The following is a 12300-nucleotide window of genomic DNA, read 5'->3' on the forward strand; positions in this document are numbered from 1 at the left end:
CTTTGACTCTTTTTGTATGGATATTTTGCAGTGAGGCCTACGGTAATTGAAACTGATGTCTATGTAAACAGCATTGGACCAGTTGACCCCATAAATATGGTGAGTAATGAATATTAAAAATAGCTATCAGGCATAGAGTTCTGAAGTATATATCATAATAGTAAAATGAATATGTGAAAAATTTTGGTAACTGATTCTGAATGAATTCAGGGCAATAGGTTCAATTAGTTCATTATTTGTGCACAGGCTGACTCCAAGGTATGGAGATGACTTTACAGATGGTGGAGGCATTTTCTGAGATAGGGAACGTAGCCATATGTGCCCTCAAATGCTAATGGCACATTCAGGAACTGTCCAGCAATGATTTGGATTTTAAGTTCAGGAAAGAAGTTAGGATGGGAAATAGAACTAAATTGGGAAGGGAAGAGAGACAAGCAACCTAAATTATAGCTTAAATCCTCAAGAAAAGATCCAAGGGAGATGCAGATTAAGAAGAGCACAGATCTAAGGATCAGATGGTATAATGAGGTCAATGCCTACATAATACAGCTGGAAGAAAGAGAAGTGCAGAAAGGAGACACAGAAGAATCAGAGGGGTGGGAAAAGACAAGATGATATTATAAAATCTCAGGAGTATAAGAGGATGAAGAAGAAGGAACTAAAAATAAATTGTCGATGTACATGAGATTCCAGTGATAAAGTGATTAAATTGGGCCCACTGGTGTTGGTTGCATGGTACTAGATAACTCTGTTAGATGAAATGAAATGGAATTCTGAAACGTTATGCCTCTCCTCCATCCTCAGAATTGGTCTTGTATCCAACTTCTTGTCACACAGCCCTGAAATATGCATTGTGTAGGGATAGATATGCAATCATGTGCTGATTTCAAGATGATGGAGAGTAAGTGATTATTCTTACCAGTTAATTTTAAAATGCAGGTTAATTTTATGAACTCCTAGCTTGAGAAACCTGACCTAGAGGAGAATGAGAGGAGTATGATGGTAGAGAGGGAAGAGAGAGGGTATAAGAGAAATATGAGCAAGAGAGAGACTATGAGAAAAAGTCAAGGGAAAGTATTTTAGGATGGAAAATGACAAAGTATGTATCTATACTCTATCTCTTACACATAAATAGTTTTTATTACTATTTAAAAGATAGAATTAACACCTCCAGTATAACCCACAGTCATTATTTAAAGTAGTTTGAAATGCACTGTTCCAAACCCTTATCCCATTTCTGTGAGTCATACTACTGGGTCCCATTCAAAGGATTCAATCACGTGTTACGGTCATCTCTTTTCATTTTGTCACCTGTCTCTCAGGTGCCATAACAAAGTACCAGGGCCTGGATGGCTCAAAGAACAGACATTTATGTCACTAGCTCTGAAGGACAGAAGTCCAAATCAAGAAGTTAGCAACTTTGCCTTCTTCTTAGTCCTTCCTCTATGGTAGGCAGATGGCACCTTCTCACTATGTTGTCACGTGGGCTCTCTCTAGTGCATCCCTCGTGCTCTTTGTGTATCCAAATCTTGTCCTTTCTTATAAAATCAGTAGTCAGATTGGATCTGGGTACACCCTAAAGACCTCATTTTAACATAATTGTCTCTTTAAAGGCTCTATCTCCAAATACATTCACATTCTGAGGTATTGGAGATTAGAGCTTCAACATATAAATTTTGGGAAGACACGATTCATAACATAACACCATCCAAAGATGCTTCTCTAACACATTGATGATTTTCTCCCTCATTTCATTTATTGATTATTACAACAGTCAAACTATCTCTTTATTACAGGTTTTAACCACTTTATACTTAAATAACCATCATTACATACCTAACAATTATCTGTGTCTGCTTATTCCTATAGTGTTACAGTCATATTCAGTTTTCCTCTTACTCAATATGAAGTTCACATGATTGTCATTAACTTTCACAGCTGCCTATATTGATTACCGTACTGACAGCATTTTGGCCACCCCATTAATGGACATCTTTGTTGCCTTAATACAAATGAATATAAACTGGCTGTGGATAAATTGAACCTGAGAGTCTTAAAATAGAAGCTAACTCTCAGGAGAAAGGCCTGGAGCAAACATTTGTCAGGAAGTAGCTAAATCCCTGAGGAATCAGCAAAAGTCCTTAAGTAAAGGGAGAAGGAAAAAGAAACAAATATCAGACCTTGAGGAACACATACACTTAAGGACCTGAAAGATGAAGCTTAGCTAGTCAATTAAACAGCAAAGTTGGCAAGAAAATGAAGATAAATCAAGGGAACAGAAAGTTTCCAAGAGTGTTTTAGTATTACATCTACCCCAAACAAAAGTTCTATACAGCCACTTGGTTTTTGTAATGATAAAACATTCTATATAGCTGTGTGCATTAATTTAACATTATGCAAATATGAGATTTCATAAAGTAATGCCTTACTAAATTGTTAATTTTCTCTTTAAAAGAATCTTAAAATGTTCATTTTAATGTTCATAACGAATGCTTAGATAAGCCTCTCTGGGCATATAAAAGTCTAAATTTTCCTGGATTGTATATTTTTTATTTGGGGATTTGTTTTCAATTGAAATGAATTTATTAAACAAAAATGTGGTCATTAAAATAAAGAGAAGTAGGATTAAAGACTGAATTAGCATTCCAGAAATACTTTGACAAGAATGGCTATCAGGAGGCTTTAAAGATGATCTTCCTGCATAAAAGTTTCATGGTATAAAAGATTGAGTTTTCCCAGTGGGGCAATTACACACTTGTAACCTTGGACAGTGATAGCTTTTTGGAAAACTAATTAAGTGAATTATGATTAAAACTGGTGATACTAAAGCAAATACAAGAAAAAAAAAACTATGGAATATTTGATAGTGTTTATTAAAACAAGCACTGTCATATTAGGGATTAAGGAACCATTTACATAGAAGACTATTTTAACAACAATGCAGGAAAATTAGAATTCAGTTATTATAAAATGAACACAGTTGTTTTGACTGCGAGTGTAATCAAGAAAGCAGACTTTAGTGTAATTAAGCAAGAAAGTTATTTTCCCTCTTAACTGCGCATACACTTAAGTTACTGGTAAGGAACAAAATTAATATATAGGTTTAATGGTTTTATTTTTTTAAATGAGACAAAATTTGGTTTGGTGCAAAATAGCTGTTTATTTTTAAGCTTGGCTACATAAAATAGTATCTCTGTATATTACCGATAAGACCTAAAACAGTATCATTCTCCAATAGGATATGTTTTTCTTTTTTTTTTTAACCCAAAGTTAGATTAATAGCTTCAATCCTGGTATCACTATCAAAAAATTGGATATTCAACAATTGCATGTTGAAAGAATGCATAAATTAGTCAGTGAATAGATTGTTCCTATAATTTCTATTTTGAGAATTTAAATGAAAAATGAATAATATATAGAAGATTTAAAAAAATAGCTAACTTGAGGAGAGGCTGTCCAACTATGCATGCACTAAACTATTTAAATGTAAACAGAATAAAAATATACAATCAAAACTAAAGGCAGAAATGGTAATATAAGTTATTACACTGGAATTAAAGTGTTTTTTAACTTCTTAGTTGTTTAGGTTTTGAGGAAATTATGCATGTCACTCTTTTGAGTAAATGTCTCAGGATAATTAAACAACTGCAGTTATCCTCCGGTAGCAAGTACGACCTTCAAGGGTTACAGCAATTCTCTGAATGAAGTCAGAATCAATGAAAGCTCTAGGAATCCAAGTGATACTACGAGTATCTAACACGGGGGAGTAAGTACAAAACAGTTATAATTGAAAATTCCAGGCATTATGTGGACATGAGTTTACTCATAGGAACTGGTGCACACTTCTGTAGTTCAGTATTAAGAGATTATCAATATAGGCACTTTGAAAGTGTCAGACCAGAGAGAGAAACAGCTATAAAAAAACTGCTCAAGAATGAGATTCCAATTCATGTCTGCAGAACTTAACTTTTTATTATTCTAACTGCCAGAGGCATAGGTCACATGTCCTAGAACATGGTTCCGAAGCGGGTTAGATTCTTCTAGTGTGGAACTGTGACTGGTCTTGGCAATGCAGACGGGACTGAAGAATGAGGGCACCAGCTATGAGAAGGACAGCTTAGAAAGGAACCGAGTGCCTGCTGGAGAGGATGCAAGGGGGGAGCAGGACACAAGTTGGATTAAGTGAATTTAGCAAAAGACAAGTTGTTTTCTCTCAGGCTAGTATAGAAATATTTCACCATAATGCTCCGTTTTAGACTCCTTTTAACAGAAAAGGAAAACCCAACTAGTCCCTAAAGAAGAAAAAAAAATCCTTAAAAATGTGGGTGGAACTACAAACATTATAAACACTATTCATTACTATATGGAAATATAATAAAGGATTTAAGGAAATACAATGAGGGGAATAAGAGATTTTTCCCAATAACCACATTTTCTTCCATCATTTAAGGGGAATGGTCAAATATCCAGTGTGCGTATGGAGAGGGCGTAGAGTTAAATCATCTATCTGAGAATGATGAGAACTGACTTTTAAGACTTTTTTTTTTACTTTGTCTTGTTTATCAAACTCATTTTCTATAATAAACTCCCTAGACAAATAACTTGTGTTTAAATATTCTCAATATATTGAGAAAGCTGATGATCAGAGAAAATGTTTTTCTCCACGAATTTCTTGCAAGGAGCACATTTCTTCAACATGGTTCATACAATCAAAGCTAATGTTCAATACGTTCATCTTTCCATTGCTCTCTGTCTCTGCATCTCTCTGCCTTTCTCTCTGTCTCTCTCTCCTTCTCCCCCCCACCCCGCCACTCCTCTCCATCCTACCCTCTCATTTTTGTTCCTCCTGCTTCCAGATTTAAGGAAATAAAGCCCTAAGCACAGCTTCTATATATCATAGTAACCTTTGTTCTTTTCATTTTACTGTATTAATAGGAAACAGTCACTCCTTGCCAGGAATTATGAAACAGCAAATGCATTAAGTTTATTTGTTTGGTCTGTACAATATTTTAAAGCTTGCTACCATAATTTTAATTTCTTTTCTTTTGCATATTATGTTAACATTTATTTTTAGAGTGGGTACCCTAAAGTCTACTTCATTTACAAGCTTTATCTTAAAATAATACAGAATTTAGGTATTTTTTGATTCAACACCAGCAGAGAACAAAATTATAAATGAATGAGTGATATTTTCATCTCTATGCTTCTTTGATCCAGAATGCTCCTTTGCCCCATATATAGGAAGTTAAATGTTACAGTTGGTTCAAACATACCTTATGATTCTACATCTTTACCTCTTTAAAATCAAATTATTTAAGTTATATAGTACCTCCCAAGGTTTTTCAATAATGAACTCAAAGTTATTAGGCAACAGCTTTGGCTGTTTCGTCTTAATATAAAATTTATTTATGCAAGGAGAGTAACAAATGTTATTGCTTTCCTAATATAAAAATACAGAAAAACAATGGGTACCTAAGAAAAAACAGTTCAGCACATATGGTGATAATTTAACAGGGCCTAAGATAAGTTCAGAGGGGTAATATTTTTACCGTTTTAGAAGATTACATTCTAAAATTCTGTAGAGGTATATTTATTAGTTGAATGTTAAAAACCAAACTTCTCTTAAAGATACACACTCATCAACACATGTTCTCCTATAGTGTTTATATAGAGAGCTTGTATTTAGAGAGAGGACAGCCTATATTTTTCAGTTTGAAGAATTCTGTACAACTCTTCATCTATGCATCTTTCTCTTCTCTCTTTTTCTCTTACCTTTATTTTTTTAAAGTCAGAAGCCTAGAAAACATTAGATATAAATGCCTTAAGAAAGGGATAGGATCTTAGGTCAAAATTTTCCAAAATCCTATAAATGCAAACTGTATTTAAGAAAAGTACAATTTTCTCCCCTATTGCTCTGATTCAGTACTCTGGGATGGGGAGCTAGAATCAGAATTTTGAAAATGCTCTTCAGAGTCTCATCAACCAATTTGGCAGCCACTGGCTGAAGCCATTTTCAAATATAAATTTAGCAGGAATTAGGTGGGATTAAATGAAAATAACAAAGACACCAATAGATTGGAAGTATTTTTATGAGGATGGGTCATGGGACAACACCATGCCCATCTTAGCCTTCATTTCTGTTTATGCTCAGAACGTTTCTTAAAAAGTTCATTTCTATTATTTTGTAACAGCCTCACGATCAATAATAGTCTCATGATCACCGCGTCTTAGAGCAGGGAAAGATCCGAATGATTATCTTGTGTAGTGCCCTCATTTTTCCATTGAGAGAAAGTAAAGAACCTGCTCAGCATTGTGCTGGTCACAGAACTGGAACTATGACATGATTTCCTGACTCCGTCCAACCAGTGTTCTTTAGATTACATCATAACTTCTTGCTACAACACACACTTTTGATGTGTTAGTATTTGTTTTGTTGACTGAAAACTGCTTAAAATTACATATACAATTAAAGACAATGCCCCATCCCTTATTCAGTATGTTACTTTTATGTTTCTTTTTTCAGTTCAAAGGCTTTAAATAATGTATTAAAAGTTCAGATTTTAGAATGCCAATGAATTTGGACTAACATAAATTACTCTGCAGTATAATTAAAATGTAAAGGAGAGAAAACTTGTTAAATGCCTCCACTTTTGATATTTTGCTGTAATGGAAATCATGACAAATGTCTATAATGGAAACTGTGCAAACTGTGTGATAGGTTTTGGACTTTCTGGTAAAAGCATTCAGCTCTGTGATATGTACAATGTGATCCAACCTACGAGGTAAACATCAGAAGCCAGTACTTCAATAAAGTGCAAAGAATGCTATTCTAGTAGTATATGGATAATGTCAGAAAATTCTGATTGCATTTTTGTGTTAAGATTTGGACTTGTAACAATGAGTGGACCACAAAATTAACTTACTTTTTAGAGATAAAGTTCTCTCTTTAATGTTAGTATTCAGCTGTGTTTGAAAGGTATAGCTATAAAGTTCTTTGGGGGTTTTGTATATTTATATTCTTTTATTCCCTCTTCCCAGTCCTATATCTACCTTACATACAAGTTGATATATTACAATTGATTGGTCAGTTTTAAATAACAGCTGTCAAAAACTCTCCCAGATATGGAATATCCTGTGTATTTGAGGAACGTACATTCCCTGACAGACAGAAAATTCACAGCATTTTTCATTATATGTGGCTTGAGTTCTTTTTCTTCCTCATCATGCCCTATGATTTACTACCTCTGTACTTCTCCCCGTCTCAGCATTTATTGACTGACCCCAATATTATCTGAGTGTTCGTATATTCTTTAAAATTCGGTTTAAATACAACTTCCATCATAAAGTCTTTTTTAACCTCCCATAGCTGAAAATAATCTCAACTGTTTCTATTTCTCTTTAATTCCACCTCCTGTAAGTTTTATTAATTTCCAATTTTGATCATGTATATATTCATAACAAGAAGTCTTCATTTTCATCTTTGTAAATCAAGAACAATATAGAAGTAATTCAAGCACTGAAAATATTTGTTAAAAAGTTAATTAATGAGTGCACATGGGGTTATGTACCCTTGGCAATCTACATTTAGAGGCATAAAAATAGAACCCATGGGGTTGATAATTGAACCTAGGATTTATGTCTACTTTTTTATTATCTCTCAGTGAATTGCTGGTGACTTCAATGATTTAAGTGCCTCACATAACCTATTCGTTCCTTATTTCTTTTTCCATTTGAAAAATAGAGTAACACCAAGATTTTTACTTATCTTGTTGTGATAGTATCAAGAAGTTAGTGCTTTTACAATAATTGAGCAAAGAAGGGCAGAATCTTATGAACTCTTACCACTAAAGCTACTCGGGCTGGGAATTAGCTACACTTGAACATTTTCTCCACATATTTACAGCCTTAGAATCCAATTTACTGCTAACCATTGACCCACCATACTATTTTGGCCATGTGAATAGATAGTTTAGGGAGAGATTAATGCCAAGGTGGAAAGACCAGCTCAGGATCAACCAAACTTCATGACAAAATTATGTACTTACATTAATTACTTGGGTCTGCATTTTGCATGAAGTTTCTTCCATTATTAAGACAAAAATACTGAATTATACAGTGCTTTTAAATGTTAGACAAAATACATAACTGCACAGCTGACAGTGAATCAGGAAGACTACACTACACACACTTTTATCAATTATGCTTTGATTAATTGAGTTAGAAATCAGAATGGCTCACTTCTTCACCTTTATTCACTAATGCTCTTTTCTGGACTAACTTTCAAGGAGACAAAGTTAGTTTCATAATGTACATTGGATCTTCAGCATTAAATGCACTGCTCCTCATCTTGAAATGTTTATCCTAGAAGCTATTGTTCTTGTTGTTCTGAGTGAATGGAAGTTCCTTTTCACGTTTCTTTTGCTCAGTTATTATGCAGGTAATTATAACCTCTCAATAGGAACATGAAGTACAAGGACACAGTTTGATCACTTACTGAAAATTACATTAATACAAATGAGCAAACAAAATTGGATTTTTCCATTACATATAAAATGGCACAAACTTTAATAACCTTCTTATCTCAACGAGACATTTATTAAGGATTAGCAATTTAAAAGCACTTGGAAATATTAACCTCTGCAAAAAGTTTGGGAAGGATAGATTATCAAGATGTACACTCTGTATCTTTCCCTTCTTGAATTCAGGTTTAGGGAATTGTGAGCAGAAAAAAATTTCACAATTTCCCCAAAATCTCTGCTTGGGAGAGTTTGGGACTTTGGAAACCGTGACTCATGCAACAGTGATTAGCACTTTTATAAACAGGTATGCTAAAGAAGATCGCTGCTAAGATGATTTACATCTGCTTGCTCTATCCCATCCTTAGACAAGTTAGTTCTCAAATGCCATCTTTAATGCCCTGTTAGGAATACTCAGTATACCTATGAAGTAGCTTTAGATTTCCTCTATCAACCACTATTGCATCTTTGCAAAGCCATAATCCTGGTGGGTATGTAAACTTCTTCCTTTATCTTAAGCAGTGTCTGCTGTTTGATTCCTTACAAAAGTACAATGTAATTCTGGTATACAATGTAGATTAAATACTCCTTCTAGGATCTACCATAGAATGAAGGTGACCCTCCTTTCTATTTGTATTTACTATTAAAACCAGATACCATATCATTAACACAGGGTGCACTTTTAGACTCTCAATAGTTAATTATTTGTGTCAGTTGAAGAAGCTGCTTGGGCAAACCATAATTTATTCCAAAGAAAAGACATCTAGCCTGAGAAGCAGGAGTTCAGAATGGGGATTGCAGATAACTGTTGTGAAGATGTCTAAGAATTTTCCCCAAGGTTCAGGGAGGAGGTAAACCAGTGATATTATAAATGGGAGTCCACTGGCCCTCCTAAATGCATGCCCATATTACGTACCACTCCATTAATATTACTCAGAAAGATGATTAAGCACTTATAAAATAAATATTCTTCATTATTATATATTATGAGATGTTTTGCATTATGACTCAGTTTGAGTTACAAACGATTAGTACATCATCAAGGTTGTGGCTCTGGAATGTATAAGGCTTACGTAGTTGCAATGGTACTTTCAGCCCAACTTCTAGAGCACAATTTGATTCTATGCCATCCCACACTAAGTTTTAATCGTCTCCCTCTTGAAGTTACTCTGGCAACCCATGGCGACCAAGACTACATGAAGAGGGGGTCATGATGCAGTGTTTTTTAGCTCAAGGACTTCATGTCTTCACATCCATGCAAAACAATGAACGACACACAATAGATGTTAAACATGTAGGTGGATTATTGAGTGATCACTAATTACATTATCATATGGACAAATTATCCATAAAAATTTAATAGATTTTAATCCCTTTATACAGTGTACTTCTCGTGCTCAAGTACATAATGTCTAGGCCTTTGTTGGATTTTAAATAATTACTAATAACTATATGGCTTTGGCAAATTACAACATTGTTCATCCAAAAGAGATAAAATGATAGTGTTTAAGGGTATTAACTTGTAAGGAGTATTAACTAAGCCATAAAGATCTAATGTACAGCATAATGAATATAGACAATAAGATAATACTATAATTAGGTAATGTGATAAATATTTCTACAACACTAATCATATCACAATATATAAATATACCAAAGTAACACACTATACAACTTAAACTTATACAATGTTACATGTTAAATTTACTCAATTAAAAAACTCACCAATAGATAAAATGAGGTTTTCCTCTCAATTTACTTTCTGTATTCCAGTTAGGTAAGCTAAAATTATAAATATCCTTCCTGGAAACTGGGATTTGATCCACCTTCCCTATAAAAAAGTTGACTTCTAATTTGTTTCCTTATTATTCTCTCTGCCATTTTTTAAAAACGATTTCATTCATCAGTCAAACTCCCAATTATACATCCACTTATTATATTAAATATTTCCCACCAGGTAAATTGGACAAGAGCTAGCATTATATCAAGAGTGAGCAACCAAACTCCCCACCACAAGTGACTCATATAAAACCTTGTGTTTTTCAACTTACTCTTTTCTTTCCCTTTTAGTATCAAAGTTGTGCACTCACACACACATATATATATAATCATTTTCTTTTCTCAGTAGCATTGATTATGCATTCTTATTAATTTCATCAGATAAATTTTGATGCTTATAATATGGCAGGCGTTCTGTTAGTATATCAAGATGGGTTATACCTGATCGCCTGCTCCTAAGAACTCTCTCGTGACCGTGCAATTTCCTGCTGACAGTCACTTGCTGAATTAGGGCAGAGCCTTTGCTCTGATTATGACCCTTAGCATGCCTTACTTTTGACCACCATTATGTATGGTTGTTATACATGTAAATTTGGTATTCAATCTGCAGTGCCTCAGTTTTTATATCATCTGCTCCATGATATAGGGAGAATTATTTCATGTCTCTATTAATAAGTGTTCATTGAGAATAAAGATTATCGTAGTACTTACTTCACAGGTTATAGTAAGGATTTAATGACATGATACTTACAAAATGCAACATAGTACTTGGCATATTATAAGTCCTCAATAGGGCTTTATGTATGTGCGTGTGTGAGTGTGGTTGCTTTAACACATTTGAAAACAGTGGATCTAAATAATTGTAATTAATTTTTTGGACAAAGGACAAGGTAAGGGCTTTTAGATAATATGGTGAGTGTTTGTATCTTGATTTTGTAGTTTCTGAATTTTTTATGTGACTTAAGTACTCATACATATCATGAAAGTAAATATAATTGTTAATCTTAAAATAATTGGCTTTTATATTTAATAACTATATCCTACATATTATAAAAATCTTGAAAACAATTTACTATATATAAACCACACTGGGTAGTGGTAATTACCAGAAATCTTGGATTTTAATTTACATGACTCATGTAAACAATAAAAAAGGAAGGTAAAAATAATGGTGTACATTTTTTTCTCCAAAAAGACTGAGCTTAAGTGCTGTTTACTTAAAACTTTAAAATATAAAAATCTAAATTTCTGAAGAAAATGTCTAAAATAATGGCTTTACTATTCTGTCATTACTCTTCTTTTTATCTCTTAGGAATACACAATAGATATAATTTTTGCCCAAACCTGGTTTGATAGTCGATTAAAATTCAATAGTACCATGAAAGTGCTTATGCTTAACAGCAATATGGTTGGAAAAATTTGGATTCCGGACACTTTCTTCAGAAACTCAAGAAAATCTGATGCTCATTGGATAACAACTCCTAATCGTCTTCTTCGCATTTGGAATGATGGACGGGTTCTTTATACTCTAAGGTATGACTGTTAAAAAAATATACAGTTGCTCCAATTTATTTTCCATGCTAATATGTGATCAACTCTTAAATATACCTTTTTTCAAAATTGCAAAGGAAGAACTTCTTTTATATGCTGAAATCTAAAATAGTGAAATATTTTGGAAACAACTGTTTAAACTCAGAGTTACTGGTATGTGAAAAGGACTAAAAGCAAAGAAGAAAAACTCCTTGATTTCCCTTCTTTGAAGGTGAAGAGGTTGTGGCATAACCTCCTGTTTTTTAACCTATAATGCAAATGACTGATGGAGATTTTATCTAATGAGTCCATTCTGCCATAACATTTTAAAATACTCTGATTTTTCAATGCTGTAGTAAAACATCCCTAAGAAAGGATTAAAGGTTGATGTAAGATTCAAGTTTATTTAATTCACTGTCTTGAACATATCTACTTATTAAGAAGCATATCCTTAATGGAAAGATATTTATGATAA

The 12300-nt window shown here is 33.5% G+C and overlaps 1 protein-coding gene and 1 long non-coding RNA gene across 2 annotated transcripts in view; one reads left to right on the forward strand and one right to left on the reverse strand.

The window, feature by feature from the left end:
* LOC135321506 (uncharacterized) overlaps nucleotides 1-12300 on the reverse strand; it is a 204593-nt gene that overhangs the window by 30483 nt on the left and 161810 nt on the right. The gene's annotated exons all lie outside the window — the stretch shown is intronic.
* GABRG1 (gamma-aminobutyric acid type A receptor subunit gamma1) overlaps nucleotides 1-12300 on the forward strand; it is a 59861-nt gene that overhangs the window by 30439 nt on the left and 17122 nt on the right. The window contains exons 3-4 of the mRNA XM_010980338.3: nucleotides 32-99; nucleotides 11608-11828. Of these exons, the coding sequence (XP_010978640.1) occupies nucleotides 32-99; nucleotides 11608-11828 (289 nt within the window). The remainder of the gene's footprint in view (nucleotides 1-31; nucleotides 100-11607; nucleotides 11829-12300) is intronic.

This window comes from Camelus dromedarius, chromosome 1 (genome assembly GCF_036321535.1).
Source record: "Camelus dromedarius isolate mCamDro1 chromosome 1, mCamDro1.pat, whole genome shotgun sequence".
Classification (NCBI taxonomy): domain Eukaryota; kingdom Metazoa; phylum Chordata; class Mammalia; order Artiodactyla; family Camelidae; genus Camelus; species Camelus dromedarius.